Here is a 19,220-nt window from a genome sequence, read left to right on the forward strand (position 1 = left end):
GTCATCAGGCAGAAAACTATCCAGTGGGTTTTAGAGAGGGAGATGGTCTCAAGGAAGGTTGATAATTTCGGGACCCACTTAATGCCAACTTAACATATGAGTATTTCATAAAAATATCCTGACATTTCACTACAAAAGAGATTTCATTTTTAGTGAGTTGGCATGAATGGGGCTGAGATATTATAAATTTTCAGTTCCCTGGAGATCTGGCAGAGGTTAGATATCAAGATTTTCACAGTCAAAATGTGTTATATATTATACAGTTATAACTATTGCTACATAAAACTACATTGTTTTTGCTAAACTGCAGTAAAGAATAAAATTCAAAGCAGTCAAGGGGATGGAAGGTGGATTTGGGATGGGCATACCACCATAAAATGTTCATTTTTGAAATTTCTCTCTCCCATTTCCATTTCCTTTGTTCACTGTCCCTACTTAAACTAAGAGGAAAGGAATTAGCTCATCAAATAACTCACTCACAGGCACTTTTAACTTCACACATCTTGGCCAATAGGAAACAAGTATGCCTTGGCTATACTCTTTTCCACCACATTAACTTACTGTAATATTACAGTAAGTAAAATTTTAGAAAAGGTAGTAATATTCTAAAATACACTATTTTTTATCATCCCTGGACTTTTGGTGAAAAAAGCACTAACTAAAACCCATAATTGTTTTGTAAGGAGCAGCTACAAGCAGTGGAACTCACGTCTCTAATGCTATTTCATTTCTCTAGTCAGCAGATTTAAAGTACAGCTTTCTCTGGGCTGGTTACTCCTCTTTGCTTCTTCTCCCCTACCCGTCCACATTCGCCGGCCTCCTCTCCACTCTCCTGCCCGCCTTTCCTCTTCCCCGCCCCTTTCTTCTAGTCCCTCCTCCTTGTTGAGTCAGTGGTTTGAAACTTTTAAAAGCTCTGTGCTCCAAGTAAGAAAAAAGCTTTTATGAGGTATCAGCACTTTTCTTTCATTAGGGGGAAGGAGTGAGGAAAGTACCAGATAGCTGAGGACTTTTAAACTTTAAATAGACAGGTCTGAGGGCCTGGACTTGTTTTTGCATTTGACTTCATCTTCTGAGGAGTTCAATCACTTGGCGTGCCTACTTCACTTCTTTCAAGAGAAAGGGTAAGTTTTTAAAAAGATCTTTACCTATTCCTTTCTTTTTCTACAAGAAAAACTTATAAAGTTTTAAAATTTGTTAAATGTAGCTTTCACATGATATTGTAAAGGGAATGATGAACTTGAAAGTGTCTGTAGTTTTAAACTTAAAACTGAACTTACGGTATTTACTTTTTGACTGTTAAAAAGTTTTCTTTTAATAATGCAACAGGTAAATAAGATTCAGATCTTTCTGATTAGAATCAGAATATTAGAATAAAGTTACTGGATATTTGGTTCTCCATTTTAGAGGATAATTTTACTTTTTTGGGGTAATCAGTAATAGTCTAGGTGCTTTGTAACTTTGAGGGGGGCGGAGTTAGGGGGCCTAGGTTGGGGGTTTGACTGACAACAGCAGAAAAATCAAAGTGTAAATTTGCTTAACGTGCTTGCTATAGAATTCTACTCTTTGTACTTCTTCATATGGAAATCTTGATTGATGTTCTAGAGCCTTGCAAAGCAAACTTCTTAACAAAGTGCTTTGTTAAGACCTTGCTGCTTGATTTCCACGTGGTCCCTTCCTAGAATTTTACCCGGTAAACAAAAAGGTATAAAAATCAGAGCCGTAATATTGAGGTTCTTAAAGCAACAGTAAAGGGTTACTTTGTATTAGCAACCACTATGCAAAAATCTTGAGACCCTCAGGAGAGCCACCACTGAGTCGACCACGCTGGCAGTTCAGAAGGTGAAATCCCTTGAATGGGTGGTGGTTACTTAACAAAGCATTAACAGAGAGAGAGCGGACGTTTAGAAGAGAGTATATGCCAGGGTGCATTTCCAAAACGGTCTCCTAAGACAGGGGCTCCTAGAAAGAATAGGAACGAAATTTCTTAAATCGGCGCCTTAGAGGGAGCTACCTCCCCCCCAGCCCCACGCCCCCGCCGCCTTCCGCTTGTCCGAACCTGTAGCAGACTTCAGAGCTCTTGGGCAACATTTTTGAGTTCGAGCCGCAGGGTGCGGTGCTGCCAGTAGGCAAAGATAACACTGATTTGTTATTTAAAAGGGCTCAATTTCTTACATGCTCTTATGGGTAACACACATTCTGTTAGCCAGAAATGCAACCGTGCGTTTTCGTGTCCGGTAGGGATTTTGTCTCTTCTAACTCCACAGACTCATTAGTTTAAATTCTTGGTGTGACCCTGCAGTTTGAAGTATTTGCACCAGAGAATGCTGAAAAGCAAATAAAAATGAAAGCTTTGCGGAACGAGGAGGGGGCCTGGGGCCGGGAGGGCTCGGGGCGCCTCCTGCCATCTTATCATCTGCCCGGCTCGCCCGGGGCTCCTGCACTGCCGAGCCTCCGCGCTTTGGAAACGTTTGCTGAGAAGTTTCCCTCAAATCCTCACGGTCAAACCCAGCGCAGGTCCAAGTTCCGCCACTAGAAAGGAAGGGGGAGGGGGAGAGAGGCGGGGGGGGGGATGGACTGTGGCCAAATGGTAAAAGAAGAGCAAGTGATTAATTGAATTAAATGTGTCAATCTAATTTCCTTTCCAAAACCCGCACCGGCAGTGTCCTTTTTTTTTTTTTTTGAACTTGTTGAATCCTACTGTATAAAGCATAAGGAAATCTGAGTACCTTGGGAATTACGGTGCCTAAATGGCACTTGTAACTCTTCTGTAAGTTCTCAAAACTTCACAAGAATAGGGATGGGGTGGGGAGAGCAGAGGAAGCCCCATAATGAAATGAGTAAAGAGCTCATGACGTGTCCAGAAGCAGATCAGTACAGAATTCGGAAACTCAAATCTTGAGTTCCCAGCAGCGGCTCGCCCACCCTTATCCTCTTGGCTGGCCATCCTGATGTTTACAGAGCATCTCTGATAAAGCTTATCAAAAGCTCTCCTTGACCAACCTCATCCTCACCCTAGGGCGTGCCTGTGTTTCTCTCCAGGAGTACAAAGTAGGGGTGGGAAGAGGAGAGCTATAAACTGTTAGAAAAATAGACGTGGCTTTATTTGGAGGTGGGTTTAATTTCTTCTGCTTCCCAAACCAAGCTGGTAATGAAAAGATACTTAATCTCACCCTCTGATAATTGGGCACACTTGAATTCAGTCTAAAATGCCTCAGGCAGTTTGAAGAGTAGATTATGAAAATTTTTTAAAAGCCTAATTTATACAAGGATTGCCAAGAATAAAATCCTGCAGTAATGCAGAGACCTCATTAAATTAACTCTGTCTCAAAGAATGAAAAAAGCCAGGTAGAAAACCCTTCAGGAGAAAGGGTAATTCTTCTACATAGGCCAGATTGCGATATTCTGTCCTAGCAGTGTGTATGTCTGGTGCTTTGTAGTTTCCAAAGTCAGTATAGTTATCACCTGTCCTTTGCCTGGAAAATGCAGTGGTAATGCTTTGATCCTACTCTCTTCACTGTTTAAATATGTTCCACATTTTTCTACTACCTTTTATAGTTTATCACTGCCGCCCCATCCACTCAATTCCTGGCCCTTTACAGTGTGATTCTTACATTGCTGACGCTGGGAAACACAGTTCCAAGCAAGCGTCTGAAAGGGTGTGTTTTCAGATATTGAGAGTTGTTTTGTTACTTACATGTTTCCAATTCCTGCCTAGAGAAGGATGGAAACCTCATATTACAGTGTGTTCCTTCATTTCTCTGATGATATCCAGAGGGGTAGCTTGGTATGAGCCTCAGAGCTTCTATGTATGATACTGAGGGAAGGGAATGATAGGGAAGTCACCAGTGATTAATACCTTTGACTCCACCTTTCCTGTTCTGATCTGACTTCCCTTCAAGATTCTTAATTGTTTGAATAGATTGTTGGAGCAAATTCACACACGTTAAGTTAGTTCAGCTCTGGGGAGACAAGTTATTAATTATTAATTATCTAGAGTTTACCATTAATGTCAATATTCAGTATAGATAAGTCAAGTTTAAAAAACATCCCCAGAATTTCTCCTCAATGGGAGTCCCCCCCAACCTCCTTCGGGTAACTACCTAAATTCTCCACTTTGTCTCCACTTTGACTGTCTAGATTCACCATTTGGCTATGTATGTACATACTGTCTTTTGCCAAAGTTAATCTTAACTTTCAATAACCTTCACATCCAAGTTTTCCTAGCTTTCTAAATCGTTTCTTAAAAATATGTGTTTTGGGACTTCCCTGGCGGTCCAGTGGTTAAGACTCCGCACTTCCACTTCAGGGGGCGTGGGTTTGATCCCTGGTCAGGGAACTAAGATCCCACATGCCACGCAGGACGACCAAAAAAAAATGTGTTTTATGGAATGTTTAAAATTTACAGTAATATAGAAAATATATAGAGTTTTTTAGCAATTTCTGTAAGGCAGATACATTCTATAGTATATGACTTTTTCCATGATTTAGAGGAGATGCCTCCAAATAGAAACACAAAGACCCTCTTCATGGTCTTTTCTCCCTATTAATTGATAAAAGGTAAATTCCTCCTTCTCATAGATCTCTTTGAGGTTGCTAAAATAGCAATATTGTACTCATTACAGGAGCATCTAGAAAACTAATTTTGATTACCATTAGGAAAATGTTAATCACTTCTTAGTTGCTATTTTGCTAAAGAAAGGATGCCAAAGTTAGAAAATAAGTGGGCTATATCTGTATCTAAAAATCATTTAAAGAGTAATAGCTAAACCTTATTGAGCTTTTATTAAGAGCTTCATGTGCATGAGTTATTCATTCAATGCTCATTAAGGAAAATAGACTGTTCTTTTTCTTTTCTTTTTTTTTTTTTTTTTTGCGGTACGCGTGCCTCTCACTGTTGTGGCCTCTCCTGTTGCGGAGCACAGGCTCCGGATGTGCAGGCTCAGCGTCCATGGCTCATGGGCCCAGCCGCTCCGCGGCATGTGGGATCCTCCCGGACTGGGGCACGAACCAGTGTCCCCTGCATCGGCAGGCGGACTCTCAACCATTGCGCCACCAGGGAAGCCATAGACTGTTCTTAATCAATACACTTGTGAGGGCTCTAAGAGTGTGTTTATATGATGACAAAATAACTAGGCTCTTCAATAAAAATGGTAAATTTGGAGGTGACATTTGGGGGAAGCAACAAAACTGATAGAAATAGCGTTATTTTAAAGTCCATCCAATCACAATCTAAGAACATGGCTTTTAGCCTGCAGCTTCTGACTTAGGCTCTTTCCTCTAACACCCCTGAAGTGACCATTAGAAACTTCCGTTAGTAGGGGAGTTGAGTGGTAGCTATTGGACTAGGGAGGGGATTGTCTCTTTGGATGGAGTCCCTCACTCCTCAACTCCCGTCTCATCTCATTGTTCTGTGGAGGCTGATGTGTGCTGACTGGGTGATGAAAAAGGGGGAGGGCCAGGGAAAGAAAGCTTGTTAGTGTGTTCCCCATCCCATCTCCCTCAAAAAAGCAATGCCACACATCAGATACCTGCAGAAATGTAGCAGTATTTCAGTCTTTACAAAGGAATCTAAGGCTAGTCAGGGAGCCATGAGACAGAATTTTAAACAGGACAGAGGTTTACACAGAATAGGTTTGATACATCACAGAGTTAGGCTAACTACCCAGGTATAAGGAAGCAAAGGTTGTATATTACCTGATGAACTGGGAATATACATGTTCTATGGTACCTGATTCAAATCACTTAACTGCCTAACATACACTCAAAATATAGAGATGTTATATTAACCAGGGTTGATATCAGCTGTTACTCTTCCCTTCAGAGCCCCAATCTTACCCCGAGATTTATCATTCTTGAAATAAACACAAGTTTTAACAGGTTATTTCTTCTATTGCAAGACACTGTGGGGTCTCTTTCAGCGACAATTGAATTGTGTAGTCCAGTCAGAATTAGAATACTGCAGAATTGGACAGCACAAAGTTTTTTTTTTTTTTTGGTGTTGTTGTTTTAAAATCTTAACCTGTAAAACAGCATAATAGTGAAACTGCATAAATATCTATGATCCCTGGTGCAGTTCTGCAAGAATCCCAAATCACTATGACCTTGTGTAATAAATTCAAGACCTTGTTTAAGAAATTCTTTGTTAAAGAGCCTGTTTTCTTAATTCAGTCATATTGCCTGTTCAGGAATCATTTAAAGTATGTTGTTTCAGATAGTTCTCTGTTACAGCAATTATCACTTGAAAATTTAATAGTCCGTGTAATATGAGATGCTGACGATACCACTTTTTTTTTTTTTTACTGTGGAAGTCTTTTTTAAATTAATTTGAAACTTCAGAAGTTTGGGATATATAACTATAATTAAGAGAGTCCCAAGGAGATAGTAAACAAACAAGCAAAACTGGTGAAACCTGGTACCTTTCTTTGCACAAGCCGTTTTTAATTCATTCAATAGATATTCAATGTCTCTTAACTCTTTTAAGCACTGGAGATACAGCAGTGGACAAAAGAAACTCCCTCATGGAGCTCACATTCTAGCTGAGGAAAGCAGATAGTGATAAGTCCTTGTCATGGAGGCAGACAAACAATAAACAAGTAAATACATAATATGCCAAGTAGAGCTAAGGGCCATTAAAAAACAAAAACAGAACAAGGGGAGTAGCAAGTGACAGGCCTAGAGTGCTGGCTGATGAGGTGATACCAGAACAAGCCACGGGGATGGAACCGAGCTGATCAAGGCAGATCGTCTTGTTAGTTTTTCAAGACTGACTGAGGAGAGTAGATTGGCGAGCAGGGTAACTAGGGTCTTGACATATAACCTGAAGAAAGGTGACAAGTAACCTGATGATGGCTGAGATCAGGCTAAGAGCAGGGGTGGTGGTGAGACTCATAGTCTGTTTTGGGGGGAAGATAAAGCCTATAGAATTTGCAGACAGATTGAATGTGGATTATGTTAATTATGTGTGGGTATGAATATTACCAAAAGCACATCTGGCTGTTGTAACTATAGAGGAATGGTCACAACTGAGCCCACTCAAAGACATTTACTGCAAGGGAGAGGGGTTCTTACAAAAATTAAAGAAAAACATTAGGAGAGTTTACAGTTTAGTTTTGGGGCTTATAGTTGTTTTTTGGGGGGCTGCACCCTAGGGCATGCCGGCTCCTCCTTCCCGAACCAGGGATTGAACCTGTGCCCCCTGCAGTGGAAGCTCGGAGTCTTAACCACTGGGCTACCAGGGAAGTCCCAAGGGGCTTATAATGTTTTGGTTTAGGATATTAGAAACACACACGGTACTTCCGCCCCTCCCCCCAAAAAATCCATTAAGTGGATTTTTATCAGGAAGCAATCCTATTTACCTTTATTTTATTTTAATTTCCCACTCTCAACTCATTACAGTGTCCCTTCTTGGGAAAATCTTTCAAATTGGAAGTAAAATATATTCTAATTCTCCTAATAATTATTAGAACATTAATGACACAGCAACGTGACTGTAGCTTTGGCACAGTGATTTGTTTATATGGCTCTGGAAAAGGGGACAGTCAAAAGTAACTTAGAAGTTTTTTTTTTCATTTTGAATAAAGCATTTGAGTCCTTGTGCTCTTGGGGAGCAGCCGATGGAGTTGGAGGCACAAGGGGCTGTACAGTAAAGGGTAAGCTCAGTTCCCAGTTGCCCAGAGACCTCTGCTCCCCATACTAACCCTGCCCCCATCCCCTCGGCCTTTTCAGACACTCAACCCCTTTCTGCTCTCCTGCCATTTCCCCACTCCTAAATATTTTGAACGAGAGACGAGACAGAGCACCAAAAATGTCATCAGCAGCAGCATCTACATATTTTACTTTGAATAATAATGAAACACTGACTAAAATGACAACTGCTCAGTGTACCTGAAGCACGTTAAGTTTTTCTTGAGCTCGATCATTGTGTCAATGTGAAGAGATGTGTGCAGTTTATCATTTTATACTTGATTGTTTTTGTCATTCATCCCCACCTCCACCCCCCCAAAATTGGAGTATTGAGCAAAAGCAGATGACACTGGCAAAATATTGTAATTCTCTACACAGAATCGGGACCAATTTACACATCATCACATCGAAACTGTCTACTGATAGAGCTTCAAGAATTCTGTTCTATTTGTTTGACCCTCACGGACTGTGCTTCTTCATTCCAGGTGTAGTGTCTTCTCCTAAATTGTAGTTTCTTTCTTTTGCATTCTCTCACATCAAACTGTCCGTCAGAGCTAAATTACTGCCTCTCTTCCAGCTTTTCAAGCTTTTCCCGGGCTATTTAACTCTTTGTCAGTCCTACAAGCCTTTGTTCTTGTTTGACTGCTCTTTCCATACATCAATTTCACTTTCGCTTCACAATCTAAAATGGCCCTTCCTAGAGGGGAAGCTCCCTTTTTTATGACCACTGGCAGGGGGGCGTTATTTCCTGTAACTTGCCCACTCACCTCCAACCTTTACCACTCACCTCCAACCTTTACCCATCACCCACCCCCCTTTCTTTGGCACCAGTCTCTGGGCTGTCATCAAAATACCCACTGACTGCTACTTTAGATAGCTGATACAGTTTCAGTTTATGGATCAGCCATCTCTTCTTTGTTCCATCCAGGAAATCCCAGGCCAGGTTTCCAATTCATTTTTTTCTGGCCTCTATAGCCAGGAGGTACAGGCATTAGACAGAAAAGTAATATTGCTTGGTGGGGAAGAAGATTCCCATGGACCTCATTTACTTCCCACAAGGAGAAGATGGCTTATAGTTTAATACCAGGTGAAAAATTCTTTATATCCAGACAACAAACATATTTCTAGGAAGCCTATATAATCCTACTTTTAGTTATACTATTTAAACTTCAATAAGCTCCTGAAAAGTCTTTGCTTTGCTTGTTTTTAATTATTAAATAATCTTTGACTGCTTCATCCTATTCTGAACCCTCCAATTACTCTCTGCTGAAAATTAGACTATATTCTCTCTGGCTGCCACATGCAATGTTATTCATTTTTTACCAGATTTCAGCCCCCGCTAAGATTGTATATATTAAAGCACGGAAACATTTCTAACGTTAACCCAGCTTTGCTATAATTTTAAGACCAGTGTCGTGCATTGGGAAGCCTTGGTCTTGGGATTGAAAGTCTTTTCCTGGCTCCACGGATAGCTGAATATTTCCTATATACTTAAGACCTCACTTTTCATCAGTTAAAAGGACTATTTGCATTAGAAGAATAAATTGAACTAAATAACCTCTGGAATTCCTGTCATACCTATAGATGAGGCTATTTCTCATCCCCAATAATGGGGAAGTCCTAGGCTTGAGATATCTAGGTATTGATAGGAAGTTAAATAGAGTGCGTGGGCTGAGGGCCCAAAGCCCAGTAAAGGAACTTACTTGTACAACAATCCAAAGATTAAAACCAATCATTTTTACTAGAGATAACACTGAAGTTGTCTTTTTATTTCTCAGGCTATAATTAGTATTGAGGTCAATTGAACTCTTACTTGAAATGTGATGTGCATATAGTCTTGTTTTTTGAAAGTAGGTTCCTGCATCTAGTGACACAGTGTGTCAGAATGGTGTGTTTCAGTACAACGTATTTTCCTCTGGGCAGAAGACAGACTTCTGAACCACATAAGTCACTGCTTAAGAAGAAACAGAGAAGTATAAATGACTACACTGTAGAGTATGCACAAATGACGCTTGAATTACCAAGGAGAAACATTTCAGGATACAATTAGGAATAAAGTACTATATGTAATAGGAATGAGGTTTGAAAACAGGTTGCATGCATATGCATGGGTATGGGTGTTCTTACCTCAATTCTTAGGTACCCATGCTTTTTGAATACCACATATCAGCATTTTGCTTGGGTGTGCATGCAGACACAGGCCTATCAGGTAAGAACAGTCCTCTAATTGGACCATCCAGAGGGATAAAATAAGCAGAGACACTTAGCGCAGAAAACTTCTCAAGTCACGTGGTAAGACAGTGGTTGAGCAAGTAATACATCTTCGCAAGGTTAAGATCGTAATGTACTCTGCACATAGGCTCTGCTGTTTCTAAGATTTAGCATATCTCAAGAAAATTTGAGAGCTCTTTTCAGGGGAAAATGGGAGAGTTTGCACTTGTGGTTTTTTGTTTGTTTGTTTGTTTATTTGTTTGTTTATTTTTGAAGAGTGCTAGAAAGATAGGAGATCTTTTACAGTACTTTGACTGCTGGCTGAAAGAAACTGTATATTAAACTAACAATCTGTGGTCTATGATCATTTAGTTGTCTTTTTCTTTTCAGGTGGTGCCCAGGCAACATGGGTGACTGGAGTGCCTTAGGCAAACTCCTTGACAAGGTTCAAGCCTATTCTACTGCTGGAGGGAAGGTGTGGCTGTCAGTCCTTTTCATTTTCCGAATCCTGCTACTGGGGACAGCAGTTGAGTCAGCCTGGGGTGATGAGCAGTCTGCCTTTCGTTGTAACACTCAACAACCTGGTTGTGAAAACGTCTGCTATGACAAATCTTTCCCAATCTCTCATGTGCGTTTCTGGGTCCTGCAGATCATATTTGTGTCTGTTCCCACACTCTTGTACCTGGCTCATGTGTTCTACGTGATGCGAAAGGAAGAGAAACTGAACAAGAAAGAGGAGGAACTCAAAGCTGCCCAAACTGATGATATCAATGTGGATCAATCAATGGTATCAATGCACTTGAAGCAGATTGAAATAAAGAAGTTCAAGTATGGCATTGAAGAGCATGGCAAGGTGAAAATGCGAGGGGGCTTGCTGCGAACCTACATCATCAGTATCCTCTTCAAGTCTGTCTTTGAGGTAGCCTTCTTGTTGATCCAGTGGTACATCTATGGATTCAGTTTGAGTGCTGTTTACACTTGTAAAAGAGACCCCTGCCCGCATCAGGTGGACTGCTTCCTTTCTCGTCCCACAGAGAAAACCATCTTCATCATCTTCATGCTGGTCGTGTCCTTGGTGTCTCTTGGCTTGAACATCATCGAACTCTTCTATGTCTTCTTCAAGGGTGTTAAGGATCGCGTGAAGGGAAAGAGCGATCCTTACCACACTTCCACCAGCCCACTGAGCACCTCCAAAGACTGTGGATCTCCAAAATATGCTTATTTCAATGGCTGCTCCTCCCCATCTGCTCCCCTCTCACCCATGTCTCCTCCCGGGTACAAGCTGGTTACTGGAGACAGAAACAATTCTTCCTGCCGCAATTACAACAAACAAGCAAGTGAGCAAAACTGGGCTAATTACAGTGCAGAACAAAATCGAATGGGGCAGGCAGGGAGCACCATCTCTAACTCCCACGCACAGCCTTTTGATTTCCCTGATGACCACCAGAATTCTAAAAAGCTCGATGCTGGCCATGAACTACAACCTCTAGCCGTTGTGGACCAGCGACCTTCCAGCAGAGCCAGCAGTCGTGCCAGCAGCCGACCTCGGGCTGATGACCTAGAGATCTAGGTCCAGTCTTGAGAGCATAAAGATTCCACTCAATTGTGGAGAAGAAAAAGGTGCTATAGAAAGTGCACCTTAGGTGTTCATTTTTTTCCAGTGGAGGTGGTACTCAACAGCCTTGTCACGAGGCTTAGAAAACACAAAGACATTAGAATACCTGGTTCACTGGGGGTGTTAGGGATAGGCAGGTGGAGAGGGAAGGGATGAGGGAGGTACATGTTGGTATTTAATATAGTTCATTCAAAGAACTTAAATTTTAAGTAAGAGTTGCATTAGGTGATCCATAGTTAAGGGCTTTTTCTTCCCCACACACCCCTAAGAATACTTCTGTGTATGTGAAAGAGTGGGTGGGTGATATTTTTGGTTAAATACTTTTTTTTTTTACCAAGAAACTGAAATAACTTTGGCCAGGAGAAAATACTTCCTGAACATCCTACTTCTCTTTGTCAAGAAGAAGACAGAGGATTGTCCTTATGTCCCTGCTAAAACATTCCATTGTTAAAATTTGCACTTTGAAGGTAAGCTTTCTAGGCCTGACCCTCCAGGTGTCAATGGACTTGTGCTACTATATTTTTTATTCTTGGTATCAGTTAAAAGTTCAGACACGGCCCACAGAAGACTTTCCATGCATTTGCAAATCTCAGCCAGTTATACGTATATTCTTTTTTACATCCACGTTATTATTACCATCACTTTGCATCATTCCTCAACTACTATTCACATTCATTTAATGATTTCTGTAGACATTTAAAAAACAATTGGGATATCACTTACCACTTTTTGAGTTAAAGTCAGGGAAGCAAGCCATGCTCAATGTTTAACAATCACTTGTATGTGAATGTGTGTGGAAGAGTGTGTTTTATTTGTCATGTATTGGTACAAGCAGATGCAGTATAAACTCACAAACACAGATTTGAAAATAATGCACACATGGTGTTCAAATTTGAACCTTTCTCATGGATTTTGTGGTGTGGGCCAATATGGTGTTTACATTATATAATTCCTGCTGTGCAAGTAAAGCACATTTTTTTTCCCCTAAAATGTTTTTTCCCCATGTATCCTATTATGGATACTGGTTTTGTTAATTATGATTCTTTTTTTTTTCCATTTTTCTTTTTTTTAGAATATAGCAGTAATGCTATTGCTGAAATGAATGATTTTCTTTTTCTGAAATATAATCATTGATGCTTGAATGATAGAATTTTAGTACTGTAAACAGGCTTTAGTACTTAATGTGAGAGACTTAGAAAAAATGCTTAGAGTGGACTATTAAGTATGCCTAAATGAATTTTGCAGTAACTGGTATTCTTGGTTTTGTCCTACTTATGCACATTAATTCAGAACTTTTATTCTATCATGAGTTTGACAGTCTTTTGGAGTAACCAGCAACTTTGATGTTTGCACTAAGATTTTATTTGGAATGCAAGAGAGGTTGAAAGAAGTTTCAGTAGTACACATGTAACTAATTTATTTGAAATCTATCCTAAAGAAGTCTACCAGTTTCTTCAAATGTCTTTTTAAAATTCATCACGGATGATTAGTGAAAATGCAGAATATCATACTTTTCTTCTTGCATGTCAACTACATAAGCAGTTTTGTACAATGAGAAATACTAATTTGTTTGACATTCCATGTTAAACTACTGTCATGTTCAGCTTCATTGCATGTAATGTAGACCTAGTCCATCTGATCATGTGTTCTGGAGAGTGTTCTTTATTCAATAAAGTTTTAATTTAGTATAAAGATAGCCTTTATATACCGTGTGATTTTTTGAAACTTTTATTGCATCAATTCACAATTATCAAAGACATTTCCATTGGTTATGAGGATATGGGCAAATAAGATTCACAAGATTCCAGAATCTTTAAAAGGACAGTATTTATTATTAGCTAGATTCAGTGCAATGTTGATTAACATATTTGGATATTTATTCAACAGAGAAGATAAAGTATTAGAGAGTTGAATTTGGAATATAAAATTAATGAGATGTGTGATAGAGTCTAAAGTGAGTAATTTAGTAGATCCATACATGACAGAAGTAAGCATAAAAAGATGAGGATGCTAAAATTTTAAAGCGATAGGGCCTCCCAGATCTAAAAGAATAAGAGCAGTGTTGGTTTGAGTATGGTTATGCTGTGTGACAAAAGAATGAAATAGATCTATGATTCTATTATTCCAAGACATTGTGAAAACACAGAAAATACGATTTTTAAAATTCTTAACACCCAAGGAAAATTGAACCATTCATAGGGACAAGAACAATTCTGGGCAACTGATAGTATTGCTGTAACTTAAAATATAAAATGTGTTAGCACTTTTAAGTCACACTTCAACAAAGTTTTTTTTTTTTTTTTCCACACCATGTGGCATTTGGGATCTTAGTTCCCAGACCAGGGATCAAACCCATGCCCCCTGCAGTGGAAGCATGGAGTCTTAACCACTGACTGCCAGGGGAGTCCCAAAAGCTTTTTAACTTACTAAAATTGTTAACATGAACACATCACAAAGCAAACTAGTAAATGCCTGGAACATAAAAATATTACTAGTTTAGAAATAACCTAGTTCAGTTCGGTGGCTTCTTTTTTTTTTTTTTTAAGTAATGAACAAATATTACGGGATGTGCCTGAAGTTAAAGGATTGTCTACTAACCAGTTTCTGAGTCAATATAATTGGTAGTATCAACGTGTCTTCATGTATTACCATTTGTCTGGCTGAGAATCTGAAGGGAGAGGCAAGTTTTCTCTGTGCATGTATGTGTTTGCATTTACTATGGGGAATAGAGAAATGTGGTTTATTTGAATGTGCATGTGTATTCACAAACAGTTCATAGGGTACAGATGGACAAATAATTAGACTACTGAATGTAGGTTTCTGATGTATGTGTGTGGAGGTGGGAGGGCAAGTTATATCTTTAAAAAATAGTCCATCTTAAACATTTCCCAAACTTTAAAGCTTGTCACTATTAAAAAAAAATCTAAGTATATTATAAATATACAGTTTTAAACTACAGTTTTAGTATACGAAATTGAAAATCAAACCTCAGGCCTCCCCATTCTCCAACAGAGACATCAGAGAAGTTCTAATTCCAGAGGAAATCACTGTTAAAAATTTGAGACACCAGCCATATATCAGACACTTTGTTAAGTAGTGGTGATTATTAGAATGACCCCATAGTCCCCTGCTCCATGAAGCTTACAATGTGAAGCCTTCCAGAAGTTTTAAAAATGATGTTCCACTCCGTTTTGCTTACCTTAATTGGCTGCCTATTTTCCACAACTAAAAATTGAATTGAGCTGTGTTTTAAAATTATGAGAAAACTGCAGTTTTATTACACAAATATTTATTAGATACTCATTTTTGGCATAAAATTTCAGGTTTAAAAAATGGGAAAATTTTGAATCTTCTAGAAGTAGTAGAACTTTCTGTTGTGGAAATGTTCTATTCTGTGCACTATGGTAGCCACTAGCTACATGTGGCTATTGAAGCACATGAAATATGGCTAGTGAGTCTGAAGAAAAGGATTATTATTTTTTAAATTTAATTTAAGTAATTTATTTTTTATACAGCAGGTTCTGATTAGTTATCTATTTTATACATATCAGTGTATACATGTCAATCCCAATCTCCCAATTCATCACACCACCACCACCCCCTCCCCCACTTTCCCCCCTTGGTGTCCATACATTTGTTCTCTACATCTGTGTCTCTATTTCTGCCTCGCAAACAGGTTCATCTGTACCATTTTTCTAGATTCCACATATATGCGTTAATATATGATATTTGTTTTTCTCTTTCTGACTTCACTCTGTATGACAGTCTCTAGGTCCATCCACGTCTCTACAAATGACCCAGTTTCGTTCCTTTTTATGGCTGAGTAATAATACATTGTATATATGTACCACGTCTTCTTTATCCATTCATCTGTAGATGGGCATTTAGGTTGCTTCCATGACCTGGCTGTTGTAAATAGTGCTACAATGAACATTGGGGTACATGTGTCTTTTTGAATTATGGTTTTCTCTGGGTATATGCCCAGTAGTGGGATTGCTGGGTCATATGGTAATTCTATTTTTAGTTTTTTAAGGAACCTTCGTACTGTTCTCCATAGTGACTGTATCAATTTACATTCCCACCAACAGTGCAACAGGGTTCCCTTTTCCCTACACCATTTCCAGCATTTGTTGTTTGTAGATTTTCTGATGATGCCCACTCTAACTTGTGTGAGGTGATACCTCACTGTAGTTTTGATTTGCATTTCTTTAATGATTAGTGATGTTGAGTAGCTTTTCATGTGCCTCTTGGCCATCTATATGTCTTTGGAGAAATGTCTATTTAGGCCTTCTGCCCGTTTTTTGATTGGTTTGTTTTTTTACTATTGAATTGCATGAGCTGTTTATATATTTTGGAGATTAATCCTTTGTCCATTGATTCATTTGCAAATATTTTCTCCTATTCTGAGGGTTGTTTAGAAAAGGATTCTTTTAATTTTAATTTAAATAGCTGTATGTGGCTAATGGCTATTGAATTGGGAGGTGCAGTTCTAGAATCTGCTGGGGAAAAAATAATTAATATTGGGTGGAAATGGGGGAGAGGATGGTCATGTTAGAAACAGGAAGGAGAAACTTCAGGGTCATTTTTATAGTCTTATAATAGTGTCTCTTACTCTGTAAACAATAGGAAACTTATTTAAGCAAAGCCTCTGCTTTTACATGAAATTACCTAGTCTTGTTAGATAATCATATATTTTATATTACCATCATTTTACTTCAGAATTTCATGCACAAACTTATGCTACCTATTATTAAAAGTGGTAGGATTGTCTAAAGTCCTTAAATATTGGGGAGAAGTCTAGTGAGCTCTTTTGGTTCAGTGCATTATCATCCTAGCCCCTGTGGGTCCAAACGAAGCTTCTAGGCCATGGGATGTTCTTTCACCTTATTTTGAGAAACTTGCTGAACCTCTACCTGCCCAGGGTGCTAGGTCCTTGCCCACACACTGGCTCTCCTAAAAATTCCAAACTTCAAATTCCAACATGCCAAAACATCTGTGCTTTGTACTTGGAGGGAAAACAAAATAATGAAGTTTGGGGGCTTATTAAAGTCTTAAAGTGGGTTCTTTTTATAAACAGTACACCAAAAGTATAGAAACATGTTTATAATCTTTACTGGCTCTAAGATTCTGTTTTTACCTTTTCTTGGTTGGGCAAATATAGCTGAGCCCTTGGCATGTCAGAATTTGCAGCTGGCAATTTTCAGAACTCAAGAGCAGAAGTGGAACTTTGCTTCAAGGACAGGAGAGTAACAAGAATATCACATAAAGAAGAAAGCAAATTTGGAGGAAAAATTTTGCATTTGTTTCCTGGTCTTCAAAATGTTGAAATTTTAAGTCAGATTATTTCTTCTGGTCTCCGGATGTTTCTCTCAAATGACCTAATGCTTATTTGGGCTGTGACGTGTAGAGTAATTTCAATGCCCACACACTTTCCTGTTGAATATAAAATCTGTCTCAAGAGGCACCCACTTTAGAAAGCCAACCCTGGTCTCAGGTCTTATTTAATGTAATGAGCCATCTATCCCTACAGGACATGGAATGAAATGGAGCCTGGGGGGTATTTGTGCTGGAATCTCTTAGTCAGTTACTTTTTACAAAACTGTTCATCAGAATTAGTATAGACAGTAAGAGAGCTTTTAGTTGCTATGGTAACAGAAACCATGAGGGTTATTTTATTTTAAAAGTAAATGGAGAGAAATGTAAGCCTGCCTTCTGCTTTGAAAAGCGTGGGTCAGAGTTATATATTTCATATATTCAGGTATATTTATTAATTCTGAACACAGTTAACTAATTTAGAAACCCTTCCCTGAAAAAATTTAAACTAACCTTAAGCCTGTGAGAAAACAACTTCAATTGAGGTTAACTCAAAGAACTCTGGAGGGTAAAGGGTATATTTTGAGATTCTTTAAAACACTACTTGAAGCCTCAACTCCACCCAGAGTCCTAGAGTATAAACTGGCCATTGCTTTTGAAGACTTTGATGTGATTGCGGCTCACATTCAAGTTTTTCTCAACTCAGAGCAACTGGAATTAAATTGACCTTTATAATTCGCTAACATATTAATTTCTAATCATTCAAGCTACTCCCTATATAAAGACATTTTCAAAGGTAGACACAACCAGAGAGCTAGTTAAAGAAAATGTTTATTCTGAGACAATTTTTCATATTTTAGCCAAGCTTGTCAATGACTGCCTTTCCTTGAGCAGGTTAATTCAAAAATATTTGGGGGAACCATGAGTCTCAAATTTCAGTGAGACTGAGTAATTTGGAAGTTAAATGTAACTATATCCAGCATCCTGTCATTTATAATTCAAGGTTAATATAAAACTATAATAGATATTTTCCTGTTATATTATTTCTGTATACTTGAAATATCATATAATTTATAATTTTATAATTCATAACTTGTAAAATAAAATGACATCAGATGCAATAAATTATAATGTTCTTGAAGTTATTTCTTTCAGTTTAGAACTTTCAATCATATTTCTTCTCCATTTTCACATTCTTTATTTCTTCAGTCTAATCTCTCACTAGAATTTTCTGACTTGTGATAGCTTAAAGTATAATATATACATTCTATTCCTCTCAGGTTTTGTTCATAGCTGGAGTTTCAATTATGGAATTTGTTTCCCAACATGAATCTACAGTAGAAGTTAAAACAATTTCAGTGATATAAAGCTTCCACCAAATTCCTTTCTTTCTTTTTCTTATACACATTTAGAACAATTTTGTTGTTGGGTTTTGTTTGTTGATTTTTTGTATCAAATACTTCCTTTTGCCATATATACCTTATACCTTGTTCCCTTAAATATTTACCTTTTAACAAACTAGTGCAAGTTAAACATTTAGATAGTAACTCTGGAATAATCTAGCAGAAGTTTAACATTTGTAATTAAGAGTATCATCAGAAACCATCAAAAAATTTGTTTAATTTTCATTTTTACTCTCATCCTCACTTGTCTGGAGGACTTGCAACACTTTAAGATTCAAGAGTGTAAGAGCTGTAGGTGATGGTTATCCAAAATTCCAAATGTGGCAAATGTGGGAACCAGGCTACCATTTGGCATTTGACCAGTCTTTTTAGTCAGCATTATAGCCAAACTATGCCTCTAAACTGATGATTCTACATGATATATAGCTATTATGTGTGAGAGAAAAAGAACTAAAAAAGCTAATGTGGTATAAGTAACATCAAATTAGAGAAAGATTTCTGTGTGGGAATATGTTCATATAAAAGTATTCTAATCTTGTAAGATAAAGAAGAGTAGTTCTAAGAGAAAAAAAGTGTAGTTAGCTAGTTGACTAAGGAATTTACCGCTTTTTTACTTGTTTACAGAGGCATTTTAGCTTTGGAAATAAATTATTAAAACAAAATTTCACTCTTTAAATTTGTTATGAATCAGTCTACCATAGTGCTAACCCCATAGTTTGTGATGACAAAAATAATCTGATTGGTTCAGGTATTTAGACAGGGTTTTGTTTTTCATTCAAAAAATATTTTGAACAATCCTCTCAATTTGTGGTTAGATGCAAGATGACCTTTAAAAAGCAGGCACTGTTTTTAAAAGCCACATTACATTAAAGCTGCAAATGTTTTCAAGAATTAGAAACATGAATGTCTTAAGATTTTCCAAAATTCCCAGGACTTCTGGGGAATTTCCAATATTTGTGAGACATAAACTCTGTTGTCTCTTAAAAAGTATTCAC

The 19,220-nt window shown here is 38.2% G+C and overlaps 1 protein-coding gene across 3 annotated transcripts; it reads left to right on the top strand.

Annotated features, from left to right (window-relative positions):
* The first annotated feature begins 910 nt into the window (after positions 1-910).
* On the top strand, positions 911-13,205 carry GJA1 (gap junction protein alpha 1). Of its 3 annotated transcripts, none has more exons than XM_081251324.1 (3): positions 911-1,121; positions 7,581-7,649; positions 10,285-13,205. In XM_081251324.1, the coding sequence occupies exon 3, from the start codon at positions 10,301-10,303 to the stop codon at positions 11,462-11,464; it is 1,164 nt and encodes a 387-aa protein (XP_081107450.1). In that variant the 5' UTR covers positions 911-1,121; positions 7,581-7,649; positions 10,285-10,300; the 3' UTR covers positions 11,465-13,205. The 3 variants fall into 3 exon arrangements, with proteins under 3 accessions (XP_081107450.1, XP_081107451.1, XP_081107449.1); XM_081251325.1 differs by lacking the exon at positions 7,581-7,649 and adding an exon at positions 8,062-8,168; XM_081251323.1 differs by lacking the exon at positions 7,581-7,649.
* The last annotated feature ends 6,015 nt before the right edge of the window (positions 13,206-19,220 follow it).

This window comes from Mesoplodon bidens (assembly GCF_964165515.1).
Source record: "Mesoplodon bidens genome assembly, chromosome: 12".
In the NCBI taxonomy this organism is placed as follows: Eukaryota; Metazoa; Chordata; class Mammalia; order Artiodactyla; family Ziphiidae; genus Mesoplodon; species Mesoplodon bidens.